The 18,495-nt window shown below is 51.2% G+C and overlaps 4 protein-coding genes across 4 annotated transcripts; 3 read left to right on the top strand and 1 right to left on the bottom strand.

Annotated features, from left to right (window-relative positions):
* Positions 1-3,498: 3,498 nt before the first annotated feature.
* MYCFIDRAFT_214352 (uncharacterized protein) lies at positions 3,499-7,120 on the top strand. Its single transcript, XM_007925698.1, has 5 exons — positions 3,499-3,697; positions 3,791-4,194; positions 4,269-4,318; positions 4,374-4,558; positions 4,973-7,120. The coding sequence occupies exons 1-5, from the start codon at positions 3,528-3,530 to the stop codon at positions 7,008-7,010; spliced, it is 2,847 nt and encodes a 948-aa protein (XP_007923889.1). The 5' UTR covers positions 3,499-3,527; the 3' UTR covers positions 7,011-7,120.
* A 1,124-nt stretch (positions 7,121-8,244) lies between these two features.
* Positions 8,245-9,444, top strand: MYCFIDRAFT_63254 (uncharacterized protein; the record flags this gene model as incomplete). Its single annotated transcript, XM_007924496.1, has 2 exons — positions 8,245-8,449; positions 8,504-9,444. The coding sequence occupies 2 exons, from the start codon at positions 8,245-8,247 to the stop codon at positions 9,442-9,444; spliced, it is 1,146 nt and encodes a 381-aa protein (XP_007922687.1).
* A 3,355-nt stretch (positions 9,445-12,799) lies between these two features.
* Positions 12,800-16,750, bottom strand: MYCFIDRAFT_202616 (uncharacterized protein; the record flags this gene model as incomplete). The annotated part of the gene is made up of 2 exons (XM_007925697.1): positions 12,800-12,859; positions 12,947-16,750. 2 exons carry the CDS (start codon positions 16,748-16,750, stop codon positions 12,800-12,802), a joined length of 3,864 nt encoding a protein of 1,287 aa, XP_007923888.1.
* A 284-nt stretch (positions 16,751-17,034) lies between these two features.
* MYCFIDRAFT_172405 (uncharacterized protein) lies at positions 17,035-18,351 on the top strand (the record flags this gene model as incomplete). Its single annotated transcript, XM_007925696.1, has 3 exons — positions 17,035-17,051; positions 17,094-17,227; positions 17,258-18,351. The coding sequence occupies 3 exons, from the start codon at positions 17,035-17,037 to the stop codon at positions 18,349-18,351; spliced, it is 1,245 nt and encodes a 414-aa protein (XP_007923887.1).
* Between the last annotated feature and the right edge of the window lie 144 nt (positions 18,352-18,495).

Below are 18,495 nucleotides of genomic sequence, written 5' to 3'. Positions count from 1 at the left end.
TCGAGAATCTACGGACCTAGGGCCGCTCCGGTCTCGGTGAGACCACATTGTTAGTAATCCACACTGTAGAACATCGCATGGTGACTTCTGATGCCTATACTAGCTGCTTAGTAGAATTGAGTAAATAATAGACGTAGAATTCGACACTATAGCTAATCCTAACTGTTCTAGGTATACTGCCTACCTAGCAAATAAGGTTCTACGACCCTCGCATTAATATATAGCTCCTACTATACAATCTCAGTGTAATCTAGTATACCTACTAGCGCTGTAGGTACTAGTAGAGCCCTTAGAGCGGGCGGAGGTCCTTCCTAAGTAGATAAATAAGTATAAGTAGATATAGGGTTTCTATCGCACTACCTATACTTATAATAGCTAGAGTAGTAGTCTACGTTGTCTTTAACGCACTTGCACCTCCTATAGGCCGTTTTGTATGTATAGCCCTTGCGTAAACGTTCTCGTAGTGCTAGTAGCGGTAGAATAGGCCTCCCCGGCTCGGCCTATCTTATCGCTTCTTGCTAGTCTATAGCCTTAGCGGCTTGTTTAATAAGCTTAGGTCTAGTCGCAATACGTCGAGTCGTACGAGCTAGTCGGTTGTTAATCCGCTTTAGTAGCTCTAAGGTACGGTAAGTAGTTGTCTCGTTGCTATTGTAATTACTCCTTAGTACTCGCTAGTGCTTCTTAAACATACGAATAGTAAGAATACCGGTTACAGACTCCTTAAGTACTAGCATCTAGTATATACAATTTAAGCTATAGACCCTCCGATAATACTAGGTATAATCTAGCGGTAAATAGTCGCTAGTAGAAGACTTCTTCTTCTTAATCTCGACGTATATAAGTGCCCTTCTCTCGGCTACTTTACGTAGAGCGAAGGTACTAATATACCTAACAACTTATATATATAATAGGTCGTTTGCGAATACCGTTACTAGTCGTATAATCTCGAGTCCAATTATTACCCTATAGCGGTTAACTTAGTGCTAGAAATAGGGCACTATACGGTTAATAAAGCTATAGATATCGTTCCTATAGGTTGTTAACTAAGCCTTAATACTAGTATAGCAACCTTCGATAGGCGACGTCGTTGTATTGCTAAAATAGCGTATTCTATCGATCTAGTATTTAATATACTATTCTCGATAGATCTACTAGATATCCGCGACGTATTAAGCTAGTCTATGCTATGCCTCGTTGTCCGAGTAGTTACGAGCTAGTTCACTATTGCTAGCGGCAATCTTGCCCTCTTTAAGACGCCTACAGTTGCTAGTAAACGAGTTAATAGACTAAGAGCCGATAGCGGCGTTAAATAGGTCTATAAAGTCCTATACCGCTAGACTTAATAGCCTACGCTTTATCGATAGATTAGGTAGTCTAGTACTAAGAAAGGCCTTCGCATTAGCTTCTACTATGCGTCTAATATGCTAGCGGTAGAGCTAAGTACGTAGGTAAAGCTAGTCGCTTACTAGGGCCTTTATTAATGCCCTATTACGGTCGTAGATAATAAGGCGAGGCTCTTCTACGCTGTATTCCGATAGCAACTCCTACGTACAGCTAATAGCGATAGAATACTGTTTAGTAGCCTGTCTAGGTATAAATATTAGCGCTAAAGGGAAGATCTAGTTGAATTAGTTAAGTAAGGCGATTATAAGTAGCGGCATGCTATAATCGTTAGTCTTGTAGGTGCAATCTATAACTATAATATCCGGGCAATTCTTATATATATTAATTATCTTAGGGTGCGAGAAATACAGCTATTCTAACCGTTGCTTACCGCTTAGTCTAGTACCGACAGCCTTCCGTACGAAGTAGTTCTATTATAGGAGGTCCTTAATCGTCTTATCGACTACTAATTTGCTAGCGAGTCGCAACTTCTTAGCCTTTTGCTAGGCATTTGAGATGTCTCGTAAAGTAGCGGGTACGATAGGCGATTGCTAGTCTCTACTACTACTACTAAAACGGAGCTTAATAGCGGCCTTAATCTGTCGATTAGTAACGCCTATAGACCTCAACTATAATATAGCCTTAACAATCTCTATCGTACGAGCTCGGCGGCGGTAATTAGCTAGCGCTATTAGATAGACTACTAGATAGTTATAGTTAGAGCTATTAAATGTAAGAGACTAGGTACTATTGTCGGGGTCCTTCTAGTCGTCTGTAGTAAGGGCTATAGACTAAGGGCAATTACACTTCTTTAAGCGGCCTTTACGAGTCTTAGTAGTAGGATAAAGAAGCCTTCTCTCGTTACGCTTCTTCCTTACTATCTCGCGTAATACCGGTGTTAAATACTTAGCGCAGCGTAGTAAGAAGGTCTAGTAAGTATAGTCCTTATTGCGCTTATAGCTAGTCCTTCTAAGCTTAAACCCCTTCTCTAGTGCGAATGTGTCTATATAGTCCTCGGCTGCTATAATACTATTAAATACCTAGTTTTCGGGGTTCTCGATAGTTGCGTACGATCTAGGTTTATAAGCCTCTGCCTCTAACTCGGACTAGTTACTATATTCGTCGTTGTTGCTAAAGTTATAGGCTAGTTATTAAGGAGACTCGATTTCTACCGAAGGAGGGCGTTGTTCTTACTAACTAACCCTGCCTTCGCCGTTATTACTATCGCTACTACTACTACTACTAACTTTAACTTCTTCTTCTTCTTTACTATTCTATTTACTACCCTTACTGCTTAGTAGCCTCTACCTTTTACTAGGTATAGTATATAGTATAAAGCGGATCGCTTTGTACCCTACTTCGTACTATTCTAGCAAATCGTCGATAAAGGGGATAGTTAGGTTAAGGGTCTCGAAGGTACTATCTAGCTTACTAGCTAACTAGTTAGAGGGATTAAGACTATCGTGTCTAGCCTTATACTAATAACTAATATAGCGCTACTAGTACGACCGCTCGCTCTCCGCTATATCTTCCTAGAAGTCTAAGAGGAATTGCTTTAAATACTAACAGTCGACACCCTCCTAGTATTAGTAGGCTAGATAGTCCTTTAGTCTATATACCTATTTAACCTATAATTCAAGGCCTCCGAGGTTGCCTAGGTACGGCTCTCGCTCTTGCTATAGCCTCTTACTACGTATTCTTTATAACTAGAAGACCTTAGGATTATACTATTAAATAGGGGCGGCGGCGGCGGTAGTAGAGGCGGCGGAGGCGGCGGCATTATACTCGGCTTATAACTACGCGGAAGGGCTTAATAATATAGCGACGGTAGGGTTAAAATAGCGGCGACGGTAAGGTTAAAATAGCGGCGACGGTAAGGTTAAAACAGCGATTAAAACAGCGGTAACAGTAAGGTCTAGTGGTGGAGAACACGACTAATAAATTTGCCTTAGGCCTCCTCCGCGATCGGACGCGCGGATTCCTATATAGCCGGAGTGGATTCTCGAATAGTCGCGCCCGGTTGCTGCCGTTGCTTCCTTCCGTTGCCGAAGAGGGCTGGATCGCAAGGAAGCTTCGTCCAGCTCTCAAAGGCTTTATTCCATCGCATCTGCATGCAATAATTTGTGCCATTGACGCTCGCCAACATGCCAATCGTACGTCCGAATGCTCTGCGGAGCCTTCAGTCGTCTTTGCGACACTCTGGTGCACGCGCAACTGTACGGGCCGCCCCAGCGCGGACACAGCTGGTCGCAAAGCGCTTCGCCAGCAGCGGCGGCCATGGAGGCCATAGTGAGCCCAGTTCAGACCTGCCATGGTGAGTTTACTTGCACGCCGACGGATGCACCGTGATAATGGCCTGGTCCGGTCGACAAACATTCAGAACATCTCCATTGACATCATGCCAAAGGCTGCTGGCAGCTTTAGCCATCACTCCTCCATCATGCTGGTACCTTTGGCCGGAGAAGAAGAAAGGTCATGGTCATGGCCATGGAGATCACGGCGACCATGCGGAACATGGCGAGGAGAAGGATGAATCTTCAGAAAAGCCATCCGGAGAAGAGGAGCAAGCCTCTGGCAACGAGCAGGAGTCAGCAGAGGAGGCTGACGAGAAGAAGGAGGACAAGCCTGAGGCGAAGAGCGAGAAGTCTGATAACAAGGCTGACCAAAAGAAGGAAGAGAAGTCCGATGACAAGGAGAAGAAATCCGACGACAAAGCGGAGAAGAGCGCAGAGAAGAAGGATAGCAATAAGTCGAACGAAGGCAATGATGCTGACGGTGCCGACGATCAGCCTCCCGAGGCTGTAGGCTCAGGTGAGTGACGAGCATTTCTGTGCTCTCTAAGGAGTCTGCGCATGACCGAGCGGATGCTAAACAAAAGCGCACAGGATCAAAGACCACCAAGACTGGACAAAAGCTAGGCGAGACTGGCTCGGATGTACGTATCAGACGGAATCATGGATCGAAGATCGAGGCTAACATGCGTATTGCAGAAGGGAAGTGCTGGACCAAAGGACGGAGGCCAGGGAAGCATGGCGAAGAAGCAAGAAGGCATGTCCAATACCGATACCAAGCACTCTATACCAATCGATTCAAGCAGCGAGAAGTCGACTAAGGTCGATGGCTCGCCAGAGACGGCAAAGGCAAAAGGCACTGTGGACACTAGCAAAGGCACTAAGTAAGCAACACCCAGACGTGTGGTCCTAAAAGAAAATAGAATCGCGTCAGGTGCATTGGGTTGCTGCAGCAGAAAGCGCTTGATCGGAGTGTGTAAATATGTATACCTAGGAAAAGCGTGCTGGGTGTATGCTTGAAGCAATGCTCGTTGTTTGTCTCGTTGAAGTGGAGCTGTCTTGGCGGGGCGCATGCAAGGATGAACACGTTTGTCCTCTGCCTGCTTCCAACTTCCAAGCTGTCTTGCGATCACAAGGCACTGCACTTGCAGGCAAAGAACGGCTTCCAGGGCAGCTCGTCCACTTATTTGAGGATATTGAGCATAGTGCTGCTGGACGCGCCAAGCGCCAAAGTGACCAGTGCGGGCACAGGCCCAAACGGAGCTATTGAGTCTTGACTTGAACTTTGCCTCCGACAGCTTCACCACCAACATGGCAGAAGAAGAGAGCCCGTTGCTAAGCGCGCTACCACCGGCGACAGACTACTGGACATACTTGACGATTATCGAATATAACCTCAAACCTGAAAACTTGCCGACACTGCACAAGGTGCTGCAAGATGAAACCTTGACGACGAATATTGGCTGGGATCTGGTCCATCTACTGGTGCCACATCTCCCAGATTCCGAGCAGTGCCTGCGAGATATCGCGCGACTGGGTAACCCACGAGAAGTGATTCTAAAGGCGACAGAAAGCTTGCGACTGATTGAGTATGATCAAGTCGAAGATGAAGAGAACGAAGATGAAGACTCGACTGCAGAAGCCAGCGATGCTCGTGAGAGAGCCGACTCTAATACTTATCCGTTGAAGACTGCACCGCCGGACGATGGTTCGGCTCCAAAGCAAGCTGTCGAAGTTCCAGGGCCATTGCCACTTCCAGTCCAGCAGTTCGTGGCGCTTCTGTCGATGCTCGCAATACTGCAAACTCGCATCAAGACCAAGTTCCCGAGCAGATTTCTCAGCACGACTCTCCAAGCAATCCTGGCAAGTTTCTCGAATTCCCATGAGTATCGCGAGGAAATGATTCAGGCAATTGTCAAGACAGTCAAAGCTGTCTCTGGCATCGCGCGGCCAACGCTGCCAGCCAGGAAGAGCAGTGGCATGCAGAGCTCGAACGCGATGGCGAAGGCTCAGAATGCTGCAGATCCTGAAGGCCCGGCAGTCGTCGAGTCGACCGCCGAAGAGTCTGCGATGCAGAGAAAGCTCCTTCAAGCTTTCATCACACACGTCATTGAGGAATATATGCTCAATCTTCCGTCACATGATAATGTTCCCGGCATGGCGTGGTGCAGTCGCATCATGGAGCAGCTGCATCCTGAGCGTACTGTGCCCGAAACCAAGACATTTGCGAGTCGATTTGGAGATGAAAAGACCTTGCACAGAAGAATAGATGCTATCGGTCAGTTGGTCACTTTGGCCCAGGACTTGAGGTTATCAAATGAAGAACTGCAAGAAGCTGCGATTACTGTGGAGAAGGTCTCTTCTCAAGGCCAAGGCGAGGATGAGCCTCCGGCTTCCGCTGACGATATTCCGCTCTCGAGGCTTGGGTCGCTGCTGTTGTACACTGCGAGGCACGTGTCTTCTGTACTTTACCACAGACCACTTGACGCCGTCCCGCCGTTTCAGCTCTTCCCAGATCATCAGGAGCTGATGAAGCACTGCCTGGCATCTCATGGCATGGGAAACGGTCAGCTTGGAACGGAACCAGAAGCTCTCATCGATGCCATTCTGGCACTCGGCTTGTTGTCATTGGAGCAAGACAACATCGGCGATCCTGCTACTGACGAGCAGTTCAATGAATATCTTCAGACAGTCGCCCTGCTATCGTCCAACTGCCCGAATGCTAATCTCAGAGGCCATGCGCATTATCTCACAAGTACCGTGCTCAGATCACAGCCTGATGAGGAAGTTCGCTTGGCTTTTGTGCGCGACACCTTAGAGCATTGTCCATTCGAGAATCTCAAAGTCTCCGCTGTCGGCTGGATCAAGGGTGAGACTATCGAGGCAAACCCACCGAATCATGAGCGCCACCACGAGCAGGCACCGAATGGATCTGGCAATTCTCTCTTTGCCAAATCACACGCACTCGAGAGCCTGGCACCTTTCCTATTCCCAGAATTGCTTGCCGATCTTGTCGTTGCTCCGATTCAGGACGCGTGGACGACATTCCAGATGAACATCTCATTCTACTTGGCGAGCTTGAACTTTCTCTACTTGCTACTGTGCGCGAAGCACTTGCACCAGAAGCTCGAAATCCCCGAGCTTTGGAACAACAACGACATGGCTGGCAGCTTCATCCAGCCGCTTCGTGATGCCCAGGCACGTTTCTTGAAGGCGATGGAAGACGGAGGAGCATTGGCTTCAGAGAAAAGCGATGCTGTTCTAGCTGAAGCTAAGCTGTTGGAGGAGACCATCGGGAGAGTGACGAGCGCTGTGCCGTTGCTTAATGAAACGTGATCGGGGATGACTAAGTAAGCAGCAGCACAGCAGTCAACAAGAGAATTTGGAAGTCAAGTCAGCACCAGAGGTGTCACGCCATGACATTGGAAATCAGGGCCGATGTCTGTAGTCACTCATGCAAACGCGGCACCACACTCAGGCCTTTTGGCAAGCTCATGTTATGCTGTTTCATTGCTCATTACTGTCGTGCGGCCGTTACGTGCGGCTTCAGTGTCCACGATGCTCTGCTCCAATCTCTTTCTCTCGTCCCTTTCAATCCGTCCTCTGAATACTCCAATCGACAGACTTCCGAACGCTACTTGAAGCGCCTGATAAATCACAATTGGAATCGGTATCTTACTTCCGAGCTCCAAGCTGATACCAGCAAAGATCGTGGCCGAGGGGGGCGCATGGACGACCTGACCTTGATGGTGGCTGTGGCTGGGATGTCTTCACCTCACCCTCGCTCGCTCGCTGTTCGTCGTCGTCTTTTTTTCAACGCCATCAGGCATCACATTGCTGATATTCTATCAACCGCATCTTTCTTCTCCGATGTCTCCGCTTCGTGGCTCTTCACGAATGCACCCAGCTCTTTGCCGGACCCACGACTCTCGCTCGATGTATCACCGACCTCTTCTTGGCGCGTCCGTCTCCACATGCCATATCGCCACCGCAATGCCATTCAAGAGAAGGCAATGCAAGCGCATGCATTTTGGCATTTCCCTCACCACGAGAATACATTCAACAACCGACTCAGCACCCGTATCAACCACCTCGTAGCCAAAGCCACATTGGGTGTGATCCGTGGCCAGGTAGATCTATTGAGCCTGTCCCCGCCATTGCCCCGCGTCAACCGTCATCATCCTGTCTGCTAAGTATCAGCATTTTCTTTCCGTCATCTGCTTCGGGTCGAAGGTAGGAGGAGACGTCAGTCGGCTCGTCTGTCGGAAGCATACATACGCCCTGATTGGAAGCCGCTGGAGGCCCATCGTCCCCATTCTGCACGCCATCCGAGCTGGAGAGGTAGGCCTAGGCTAACAAAAACATCCAAGCTTTGAGCAGCTCGTGGTGTGATTTGCTTTCCCTCATCTGCTCGACTCTTTCCTGCGCTTTTACCGTCATTGCCCGTCTTCTTTTCGAGCATATGAGCACCGGCAGAGCTTCCACGAACATCCCATCTTCTTTACGAAACATTTGGCAAGAGCAGGAAGAACACGGTAGAGCTTATCCAGCTCCTGGCAAGCAAGACACAATGACGACCAAAGCAATTGTGTCTCACGACACTCTCCAGAATGGAGGCTGGAAGATGGAAGAGGTCAGTCTGAGGGAGCTCGAGGAAGGCGAGCTTCTGGTTGAGATGGTCGCTACGGGTGTCTGCCATACAGATGCTCTGATTGGAGGTATTCCCGGTGGAGCGGCCCCAATTGCTTTCTATCCAAGAGTCTTGGGACACGAGGGTAAGTACAATTCACTCCCCCTTCGAAAGTCCTGCTCATTGACGATATCATGAGGCTCTGGCTACGTCCGCAAAGCCGGCAAAGGCGTCACAGTAGCCCAAGAAGGCGACCCAGTCCTCCTCTCCTTCGCCTTCTGCCAAAAATGCGAAATCTGCAAAGCAGGCCACTACTCCAACTGCAATGAATTCAACGAGCGCAATTTCGGCCCCTTCCCGGCCTTCCACCTCGCCTCCAGATCCGGTGAACCAGAAGTGCACGGCTGTTTCTTCGGACAATCCTCTTTCGCCGGCATGTCCATCGTAAAAGAATGCTCTGTCGTGAACGTCAAAGACATAGTCAAAACCAAGCAGGAACTCCAACTATACTCTCCTCTGGGCTGCGGGATTCAGACCGGCAGCGGTACAGTCATCAACGTCTCCGGCGCTGGCCCCAAAGACGCCATCTGCATCATGGGTCTTGGTGGAGTCGGACTTTCCGCCGTCATGGGCGCCAAGATCCAAGGCTGCAGAACAATCATCGGTATCGACAAAGTCGAATCCCGACTGAAACTCGCCAAAGAGCTCGGTTGCACGCACGTCATCGATGGCAGTAAACTCGCCGAAGGCAAAACTCTAGGAGACACGGTCAAAGAAATCGCTGACGGAGTCGGCCCTACCATCACCATCGACACGACCGGTGCCCCAGTCCTGATGGACGCTGGTATGAAATTCACACGCAACCATGGCAAGTACATTCAAGTCGGCAGCCCACCTTTCGATTACACTCTCAACAGCGTGAGCGGGTTCGAATTCATGGTCGCAGGAAAGCAATGGATTGGTGCGATTGAAGGCGGTGCTTATCCACCGGAATACGTGCCCAAGATGATTCAATGGCATCGCGAGGGAAAGTTTCCCGTCGATAAACTTATGAAGTTGATGCCGGCCGAGGATTTTCAGAAGGCTTTGCATGAAATGCATACGGGTGAGACGATTAAGCCGATTTTGACTTGGTCGTGAGAGTGTGAAGAAAGAGGTGTGTGTATGTAGCTGTTAAACGAGTTCCTCGAGAAGATCTATGCCTGCCGTGCAGCGAAGCCGGGGTACGTACCCATTGTACAGCCGATCCTTGTATCATCCTCCCACCGCATCGTCCGAGTACCAGACGTTAGAGATGGGTGATCGAGGCTTCCGGCTCGATCATAATGTTTTCGAACTAAGATAGTTGCCTAAGAAAAACAAAATGGTTTGCATTCTCTCCTCCGATTATCCTAGAATACGCAATTAGATTATCAAAGCGTATACAAACGAGGAAGTAGTCAAGAGAACAGCTGCGAGCCTGCGACTAGATACAAAAGTAGTCGCCTCAGGCAACGACAGCGAGTCTATATAGACGCTTCGCTCGAACTTGGCTCCTAGCTACCCGGGGACAAAACCCGAGAGAAGCGAGAGCACGCCAGACGTCGCGCTTGGAAGGATTTAAGGAGGACCAACATCCCCAGTCGTAAGCACCGTCGTGGTAGGCAAAGCCCCTTCCTCAGGCACATGGCAATCCGTGCCCCAAGGCGTCGGCGTAACAGTCGCAACCACCTCCCCGCCCTCTTCAGAAGTCACTTGCACCGCACACGTAGGCCTAGGATCATAATTCGGGGCCTCGTTCGTCGTGATTCCAAACCACATGCAATTGGAGAAGTAGCCCATCTGCGGATGATATCTGTCGGTGCCTAGATCTCCGATGTTGTTTTTGAGGACCGCGGGACAGCCGTGTGTCCAGAGCCATTGGAAATGTGCGTAGCAGTCGATGCCGTCTTTTCCGCCGAGGTGGACTTCGCCGGACGGGTTGGAGGCCGGACAGGCTTGTTTTTCGTAGTGGATGTAGAGGCCTACGTCGTTGTAGAAGGGGTTGGAACTTTTGTTCGCGACGAATTGTTTGTAGAGCCAGAAGGGGTTTTCGGGGTTGGCGGTTTCCGGGTTGTCGTAGAGGTATGTGCAGAATTCGTTGGCGGCGGATTGGAGCAGGGGTTGTTTCCAGATCGTCCATTCTGCGGTCGTGTCGTCGCCTCCTGCTGCGTGGCAAAATGCTCGACCTGTTGGGACGGCCGTGGTTGGAGGTACGTAGCCTTCTGTCTTGGGAGGGACAACTGCCGGTGGTGGTGTGATGCTGGGACTCGGTTGGATCCAGGACAATGATGAGTCGGGAACTGCTGTGTACGGACAAAGCTCTGTGACGGTCGCTGTGGAAGTCTTTGGAGATGTGTAGGTATATGGATATGGGTAAGGAGTAGTCGAATATCGATTGCCATCGGGGCAGTTGCACCAATGCTCTTTTCCGCCGTCTCATTGACCGTGATGGCAGACTAGCTCATTGCTGGGGCTTGGTGCTCCGGTGATGATTGGCGGCATGAGAGGGGACTGTCCATCTTGGCCCTGATCTTCATTCGGATCCAGGTTGCAGGCATCGGAAGCGGTGCACATGGCGCATTGATCTGTCGTCGACGAGCTGGACTCAGAGCTGGTTGCTGTGGGCTCAACGGAAGTCTGCGGCAGAGGTTTTGAAGTCTCGTACTTGACTGAATGCAGTGCCTTTACAACTTCCTCATTGGTCACCTCGATAGCCACGTAGATCGCGGTACTAGCGCTGGCTACAAGAATGGCATTAGCGATTTTGAGGCGGACAAGATAGGTCAGGGCAGCTTGCTGCGAGAGAACTGGCATCGCAACCACAGCTTCTTCTGCTTCGAGTTCGGCCAAGTCCAGTGCATCGGGCACATCTTCCAGCATGGCCGATGGATCAGCTCGTGCAGCAGAGGCAAGTTGTTCTTCGAAGTGTTCCATATCGGCGATACCGACTTCCTCATTCTCAAACAGATCAGTCAACCGCTCTCTGAATGTAACCTTCCTCTGAGCATCAAACGCGTTGAAATTACAGGCCAAGGGCATCGTGGGTCCTCCAATTCCACCAAATTCTCTCCGGAACATTTTCCGTTGCTTTGCAGCCGCACAAATTTCGGCCGAGATGTCGTAGATTTCGCTCATGAGATCTTCAGAGAGAGTGAAGAGCCATGCAGCGCCAGCAGCAGCAGGCGGTGCCAAACCAATTCGAGCAGTGCCGGTGACTGTGGCCACTATGCTCGTTGTGCCTTGTACCGTGGTAGCGTCCATCATGGTGATAGGCTGGGGGTTGTACGGTGAAACATCTTCTTCCAAAGTATGAGCACCTTCGACGCAGACCGTCACAATACCGCCCTCCCATTTGCAGGTGTGCGGAACAATGTGCTGCCGTTTGTCGTGGCCGACCGAGCCAACCTCATCCCATTTCTCTTTCGGCGGATTTGTGACAATCCCGCGTTTGCCATTGGGCAGTGTTGAACATACAAGGCTAGCCTTGTCGGTTGAGAAAGTCGAGCTTTTGACACAATCTATAGCCTTGACAACAAAGCCTGGGTCCGGCGCAGGTGTGACCATTGCCACGGCTGAGACTGGAGTTGTCTTAGGCGCTGCATAGACTGGAAGACCGCAAGCTGCGAGCAGCAGCCCAACTTCTTTGAGTCGAACCATATCGCGAAAGCAACAATGAGACCGGCGCAATGGTCACTGTCGTAGGCTCTCCTTGGTGCTTCCCGTCTACGTGAAAGCTGTTGTTGATATGCGAGTGGTGTTTGTTCAAGATGCGTTGTGTTTCTCGCAATGTTTTGTTATAATGGATAAGATATGGATCGAAACAAGTCACTGGTGCATAAGCACCTCACTCACAAGTCAAGGGGTCCAATACTGAGCCCGTGTCGGTGTGGTCAGCAGACTTCTTACAAGTGTTCTGCATGTGACAAAGCAGAGACCATTTAGCACAAGCACAAGCTGTTCACGGCCAACAGGCCACCACCAGTCGCGGTTAGAATCGGCCTCAACTGTCATGGCAGTGAGCACATGCGGGAACGAATAGACGTACCGCCTTGTTCGATTGGCGCTGTGGTGATATCGCAGACTTGTAAGCGTGATTCTGGACGTTCAAGAGTTGGCAGACATACCTAGACATTACTGAGCAAGCCATGCAATGCCCTCTAACATGTAACTCTTCCTGTATAATTACGAAGGTTGCTACAATCACGCAAGACATTGACAGCACGAGAGATGTAGAGCAGAATTGATATCTACTTACGCATGTCTCTGTGATTTCGTGGTAGTATCTGTCGACTACTTAGTGAGGACGATGAAATGCCCTTGTGCGGCCTTCTGCATTTGATCGCACCGAAGAATGCGGTGAGAAGGACTGAGCGGATGGCACCGAAGAACGTGGTGGGAAGGACTGAGCGGCATGGGCTTGTCCAATCTTGCTGTCTTCATGACTCCGACGTGATGAGCTCCGGGGCGCTGCCCTCTAGCCTGCTGTTCCGCGAAGCTCGTCCTCGGCAATCCTCAAGAAGGTATTAAAGTCCTTCTGCAGGTATGCGTAATAGTCCTTCCAAGCTCGGGAGGATTCCACCTCACTAGTTAAGTTCGGCGACTTGTTAAGAGCCACAGACACCTTGACCACAGCCTTCTGCTGCTCCGCGATCTTCTCGAGTTCTTGCTTCACGGCATTGTCTTTGGGCTTGAATCCCAAGACGGTGCGGAATTGTTGGATAAGCTGTTCCAGGCGACGAGCAGTCTCAAACTGAGCGATTGGAATGAGTTTGATAAGCACAAGCGCGCACAGGATCTTGATCTCATGCTCATCGGCGATACCGGCTACGATGCGATCATAGTAAGCTGGAATGTCAAGGCGTTGACGACTGGCTGGCGAGTCAAGCAACGCGTAGAGAGTCTCATACGCCGACTTCCGGATCTCCAGGCCGTCATCGATCTTGTGCTTGAATGGACCCATAGAAACCTCTCTGATAAGCTCAGGCCGAATGACGGTTGCCTGCATGGCGAATGGCAGCAGCTCGCCAAGGTGTGGAAGGACAAGATCTGGCTTGTTGTACAGTGCGCCATTGAAAGTGGTCAGTGACAGACGCTGGTTGTCGAGATCGGTATCGGTAAGCATAGTGGAAAGCAATGGAATGATGACTGCTTGCAGATGCGTGTTGTAAGAATCGTCCGTGTCGGAGAAGACGTGTCGAAGAGCTGAGATGACCATACCGCGGATTGTTGCGTTTGGATTCTGGAGGAAGGTCTGCAGCTGTGGAAGGTAAGCCGCCGGATCGATGATAGCGAGACGTCCAATACATTCCGCGCCAACGACCTTGTTGTCCTCAGCCTGGCCAGATGCAATAACGTTCTCCCACAGCTGTTTAGTATAGGGTCGTATCTCGTCTTCGGCGGTGCTGTGCTGAAGTAGTTCCTTGACTGAATGCAGTAGCAAATACTGCTGACCTTGAGCCATCCAAGTTAGGATCTTGGATAGATAATCCTTGACATTGCCGGCGCCAGCACGCCCCAATGCCACAGCAGCAGACAGCTTAACCTTCTCTGATGAGTCGGAGAAGTATCGTACAATGTCTTCTGCTTTGAGCTGGAAGGTTGCACCAGTGCGGAGGCCGGCCTCACCAAGTACTGACAGGGCAAGGCAACGCTTCGACTCGTCGGACGAACTTTCTGCCTCCTTGACAAAAGCCTCAAGACCAACTCCAATCTTGGTACCGCCAGAGACAAGAAGTGTCCCAATGACTTGACCAGTGACATCTGTATCGCCAACAGGTGATATGGACAGCAAAGCCGACATGAGCTCCTGACCGGCACCAGCTTGGCCGATGGCTTCAACGCAGGTTAGGAGAGCCTCAAGTGCAGCTCCAGAAAGTGATGAGCGGACCACAGTGCAGATTCCTTCAATGACTTGGAGGTCGGCCGCAACAGTTGGTTGATCCTTTGCAAGAGCAGCAAGCACGATGAGGGCAGGACCAATCATGTGCAGGTCATCGGACTTGAGCAGAGGCACGAGGAGCGCAACAAGCTGCGAGATAGTGTTTGCATCCAGGGCATCGCGAGAAACCTGGTTGACAGCGAGCATACGGAGAGCACTCAAGCTGGCACCACGAAGCGATCGGCTGGACTTCCGAAGCTGAGCGCCGAGTTCGAGAGCGACCTCATTGACCCAACCAGGCTTGAAGTCATCTCCGCTTTGCGCCAAGACTGCGATGATATCGACGGCTCGAACACAAGCTAGGCGTGTAAGCTCATTCTTCATGCGGTCAGCAAGAAGTTGTTGACCAGCGTAGCGGTCTTGCGGCGAAAGGAGTCCCTTGGCAGCCGAACCACTGGTCCGGCCAATCAGAAGCCCCAAAGCCTGGACAGCCTTTTGACGAACTTCCGTATCAGTCTCTGAAGCAGAGATACGGTCGGTGATGGTGGTGTAGAGCTGCTTAAGCACATCACCAGTCTTGGCGCCGGTAGAGCGCGGTGGTGTGAGAGCCTTGACGTAGACCTCGATGGTGGACAAAGCCTCGCCCGAAACCTTAGCATACCGGTCTTTTGCGGTCTTGACAATTGCCGGTACAACCTTGGCAAGATGAGGCTGAATGACCTTACTCGAGTGCGACTCTGCTATAGCGCGCAGGAGAGCGAGGGCTTCTATCCTCAAAGCATTACCAGCCACATTTGACACCGATCCGGCACCGGTGCTCATTGTCTCGATCACGGGATCGAACACCAGATCTGCGCTGTCGGACAGACCTCCCTGCTGGGACAGCACCATGTCCTTCAGTAAGGAAATGACTGCTTGCTTCGTCGGAATCGTACTGGATTTCAGCAGCTTGGAAGCGCCTTTGACGATCTCTGGGTTGACCTTAGTCAGGCCGTTCGTGGCGCTGTTCGATGGCGGTGGAGTCGACGGCGAGGCATATCCATTCATCAGTGCTTGTTGAGCCTCAAGGTCAGAACCCAAAGATTCGCTAAACCCACGTCTGCGCTTTCGACTTGGTGGCACCATAGCGTTGTCGGTCTTCTGAACCTTGGTGCTTGATCCAGTCTTGACGATCAAGAATGCAAGTGTTGCAATGATTTCAGTTCGCACGCTCTCTTCCCGCTCCTTGAAGCGATTGATCAGGGCAGGAGCAATCTGTCCGTACATGGCTGCGTCGTTTGCGTCAAGCACGTTGATGAGCGCACGCAGCACTTTTGCAGAGCATCGCCGCACCTTCCAGCTGACGTCGTCCTCATCTTCGAATCCCGCCTCTTCCTCAAAATCTTCCTCAACCGCAAACTCGTCCTCTTCCTCTTCCTCCTCCTCCATATCTTCATCGTCGTCATCTGCCACGTTAGGCTCGTATTTCAAGAACCGCGTAGATGCCTCGATGACATCCTTCGTGTATGAACGCATGTCGGCGGCGCACGATTCGAGGAAGTTCTCGATCGCAATGAGTGCAGCTTCACGCACATCCTCCATCTGTACGTCGCGCTCCCCATCAGCTTCGGCCTCTGCTTCTCTCTGCTGATCTAGCTCTTGCTGACTTAGAGGTGCCAAGACAAATGGTGCAAGTGTCTTCAGGTATGGGCCGAACTTGTGCGGTATGCTACGGGCCAAGCTTCCATAGACTGTGATGAGTAGCTTTCGCTGCTGATTTGTGAGATGCGGTTGTCTCAGCTGCTGAATGGAGTATGAAACGTGGTTAGCGAGAAGGCCATCGTTGAAGTAAGGTGCCAGAGCTGCGAGAGCTGCGACAGCCTTCTTCTTCATGACTGTGCCACATCGCTCGCTTTCGAGGATCTGCATGGTGATTTGTTGTAGCGCTTCGATCTCCGCGTCTTGCAGAATGGGACCGAAGCAGCGAGCCACATCGGTGAGCAGATCAAGGGTCTCGGAGTCATTGCCCGTCTCGAGATCAACCTGCAGCATACCCTTGGGGGGCGGCGGACCTGGCCTCGTAAGAGGAATGACCACGCGGCCGACGAGTCGGGGAATCAAGGCCTTGCTAATAGCATTGTAGGCGTCATCCACCTTCTGCGATCGTGCCAGACCTGGTACTGGATGTGGCAGAGCAACAACGATGGCTCTCACGGCCAGAGCAGCAATTGAGTTGTCAATGCTGTTGTCGGTCTTGATACTGCTGACCTTCTCAATAGTCGGGCAGAGGATGCTCTCTGGTGCCTTGTTGACGAAGGGTCCCAGGCACTTGATGGCGTTGGTCTGCACATCGCCGTTGGTATCGTTGAGGGTGTGGAGGAGGCCTTCGACGACCTTGGCGCAGGTGTTGTAGTCGTGCTGGATGAAGGTGGCATGGCCATTATGCAGCATCTGAGCCAAGTCATTCAGCGACATGAAGCGGATATCGCTGTCGGCATCGTTGAGCTTCGGCAGCAGCGACGCCACGTTGTGTGACGTCGGGTTGGCTGGGACAGACGACGATGCCATCGTGGAAACGCCAGCAAGGCGTGCAACAAAATGTGGTGGTGTAGGCACAAACGAAAGGAACGGAACGAGGGAAGCCCACAAGAAGAAGTTGAAGATCGAACCGTGCCCCGCGACGTGTGCCTGAGCCGATCCCTGCAAATTCTAAAGTGACGAACGCGAACGCTGGTCCAAGCGCTAGAAGTTGCAAGTTGGAAACGTAAGTGAATGCTTCCTTCTTCGCCCCAAAGCTGCCCATAGCAACGGTCGCACACTCGTCGCGCCGTAGCTTCGCTCAGGTGAATGAGATGAAGCTTCCTTCCCAGTGCAGCTAGCCCTGCTCTTTGTATCCGGCATAGCACATAAGAGCCTCGCTTTCCCCCCCTCGACATTCGAGCACAGCACATTCTAGTCCACGCACCAAGATGGCGCGCGCAAAGAGGCAGAAGACCGAGCTCGCCGCTTTCGCCGCCTCGCAGCCATTGTTCGAGGCTGTCAGAAGTGCACGCGACGATGCACTGCAATCGCAAGCAGTCAATCTCACCATCGCCCATGATGTCGTCAAGAACATTCATGTCGGCGTGCAGAACAACGACGAGCACAACCACATTGAACGGCATGTTGCCTACATGGATGCCATTGTGGAGTCATGGAGGAGCGCGACCGACGCTTACTGCAATATCTTTGCCCAATTGACCTCCATTACTGCCGATAAACCAAACGAAGGAATTGGCGCGGCAGAGTCGCATAGTTTCTTCCAGGAAATGCTAGAAACGGCTCGGAAGGCACAGGAGGCGGCGAAAAGGTTTACCTCGGCGAAAGAGCGCGCTGTCCCGGAAACGAATACTACAATTGGTGGCAATACGGCAGAGACTGTCCCTGCTGTAGAGTCAGATGATGAGATTGAGTTGAAGCATAAGCCTCTGAATGGTGGGCCAAGCACATCAGAGTCCTCGAATAAATCTACATCCACTGCTACTCCTGGTAAGCAGCTCGCACGATCGGACAGGATCAAGCTAGACAAGTCAGGGACGAGAGTGCTATGGGAGAAGGGCGCTAAGGAACCGAGTGTGCCTTTCGCGATGCTAGGAGGAGATGAAAAGAAGGAGTGGGCCGCCGAGAAGTCTCGCCAGAAGCGCGAAAAGCAGAAGGGCAGGGCCCACGAAATCCGGACGAAGAAGGGGCAACGGGAGCGACAGCAGGAGCAGGAGCAGGAGCAGAAGTCCGCGCCGCCATCCGAATACCACAGCCCGCAGTTAGCGGATGTCGAGTACGAGGATCTATCGGCTGAAGTTGATGCTCGTCTCAAGGCCAAGGAAGAAGCCGAGAAGGCAAAGAAGCAGGAAAAGAAGCGCAAGCGGGAGAGTCATGACAGCTTCGTTGATCCGAACGCCTTTCAAGAAGACGAAGAGGAGGAGGATACGATTGAGGTGAGGCACCCTGAGAAGCCGAGAAAGAAGAAATTCAAGCACAGTAGCGACGAAACCGCCTCCAACCCATCGGCGCCGCAAATTCCCACGGCCGACAGCGATACTATACATGTCGGCAAGAAGGAGAAGCGGAAATCGAGCGCTGAGAAGGAGGTCGTGGTCAACAGCAAGAAGCGTAAGAGGAACAAGGGTTAGAAGAACTTGCAACTTCAAACCTTCAAGCGTAAGAAGGGTGCCCTGAAGCGCGGTCGCTGACAAGTTGCTGGCGATAAAAAACCGCCATCCTCAAATGGGCCGATGCTCCAGCTGGCATGCCGTGTAGACGGAAGTGGATGCCTT

Source organism: Pseudocercospora fijiensis, assembly GCF_000340215.1.
Source record: "Pseudocercospora fijiensis CIRAD86 unplaced genomic scaffold MYCFIscaffold_2, whole genome shotgun sequence".
NCBI classification, from domain to species: Eukaryota; Fungi; Ascomycota; class Dothideomycetes; order Mycosphaerellales; family Mycosphaerellaceae; genus Pseudocercospora; species Pseudocercospora fijiensis.
This window is presented reverse-complemented; position numbering and strand designations above follow the sequence as displayed.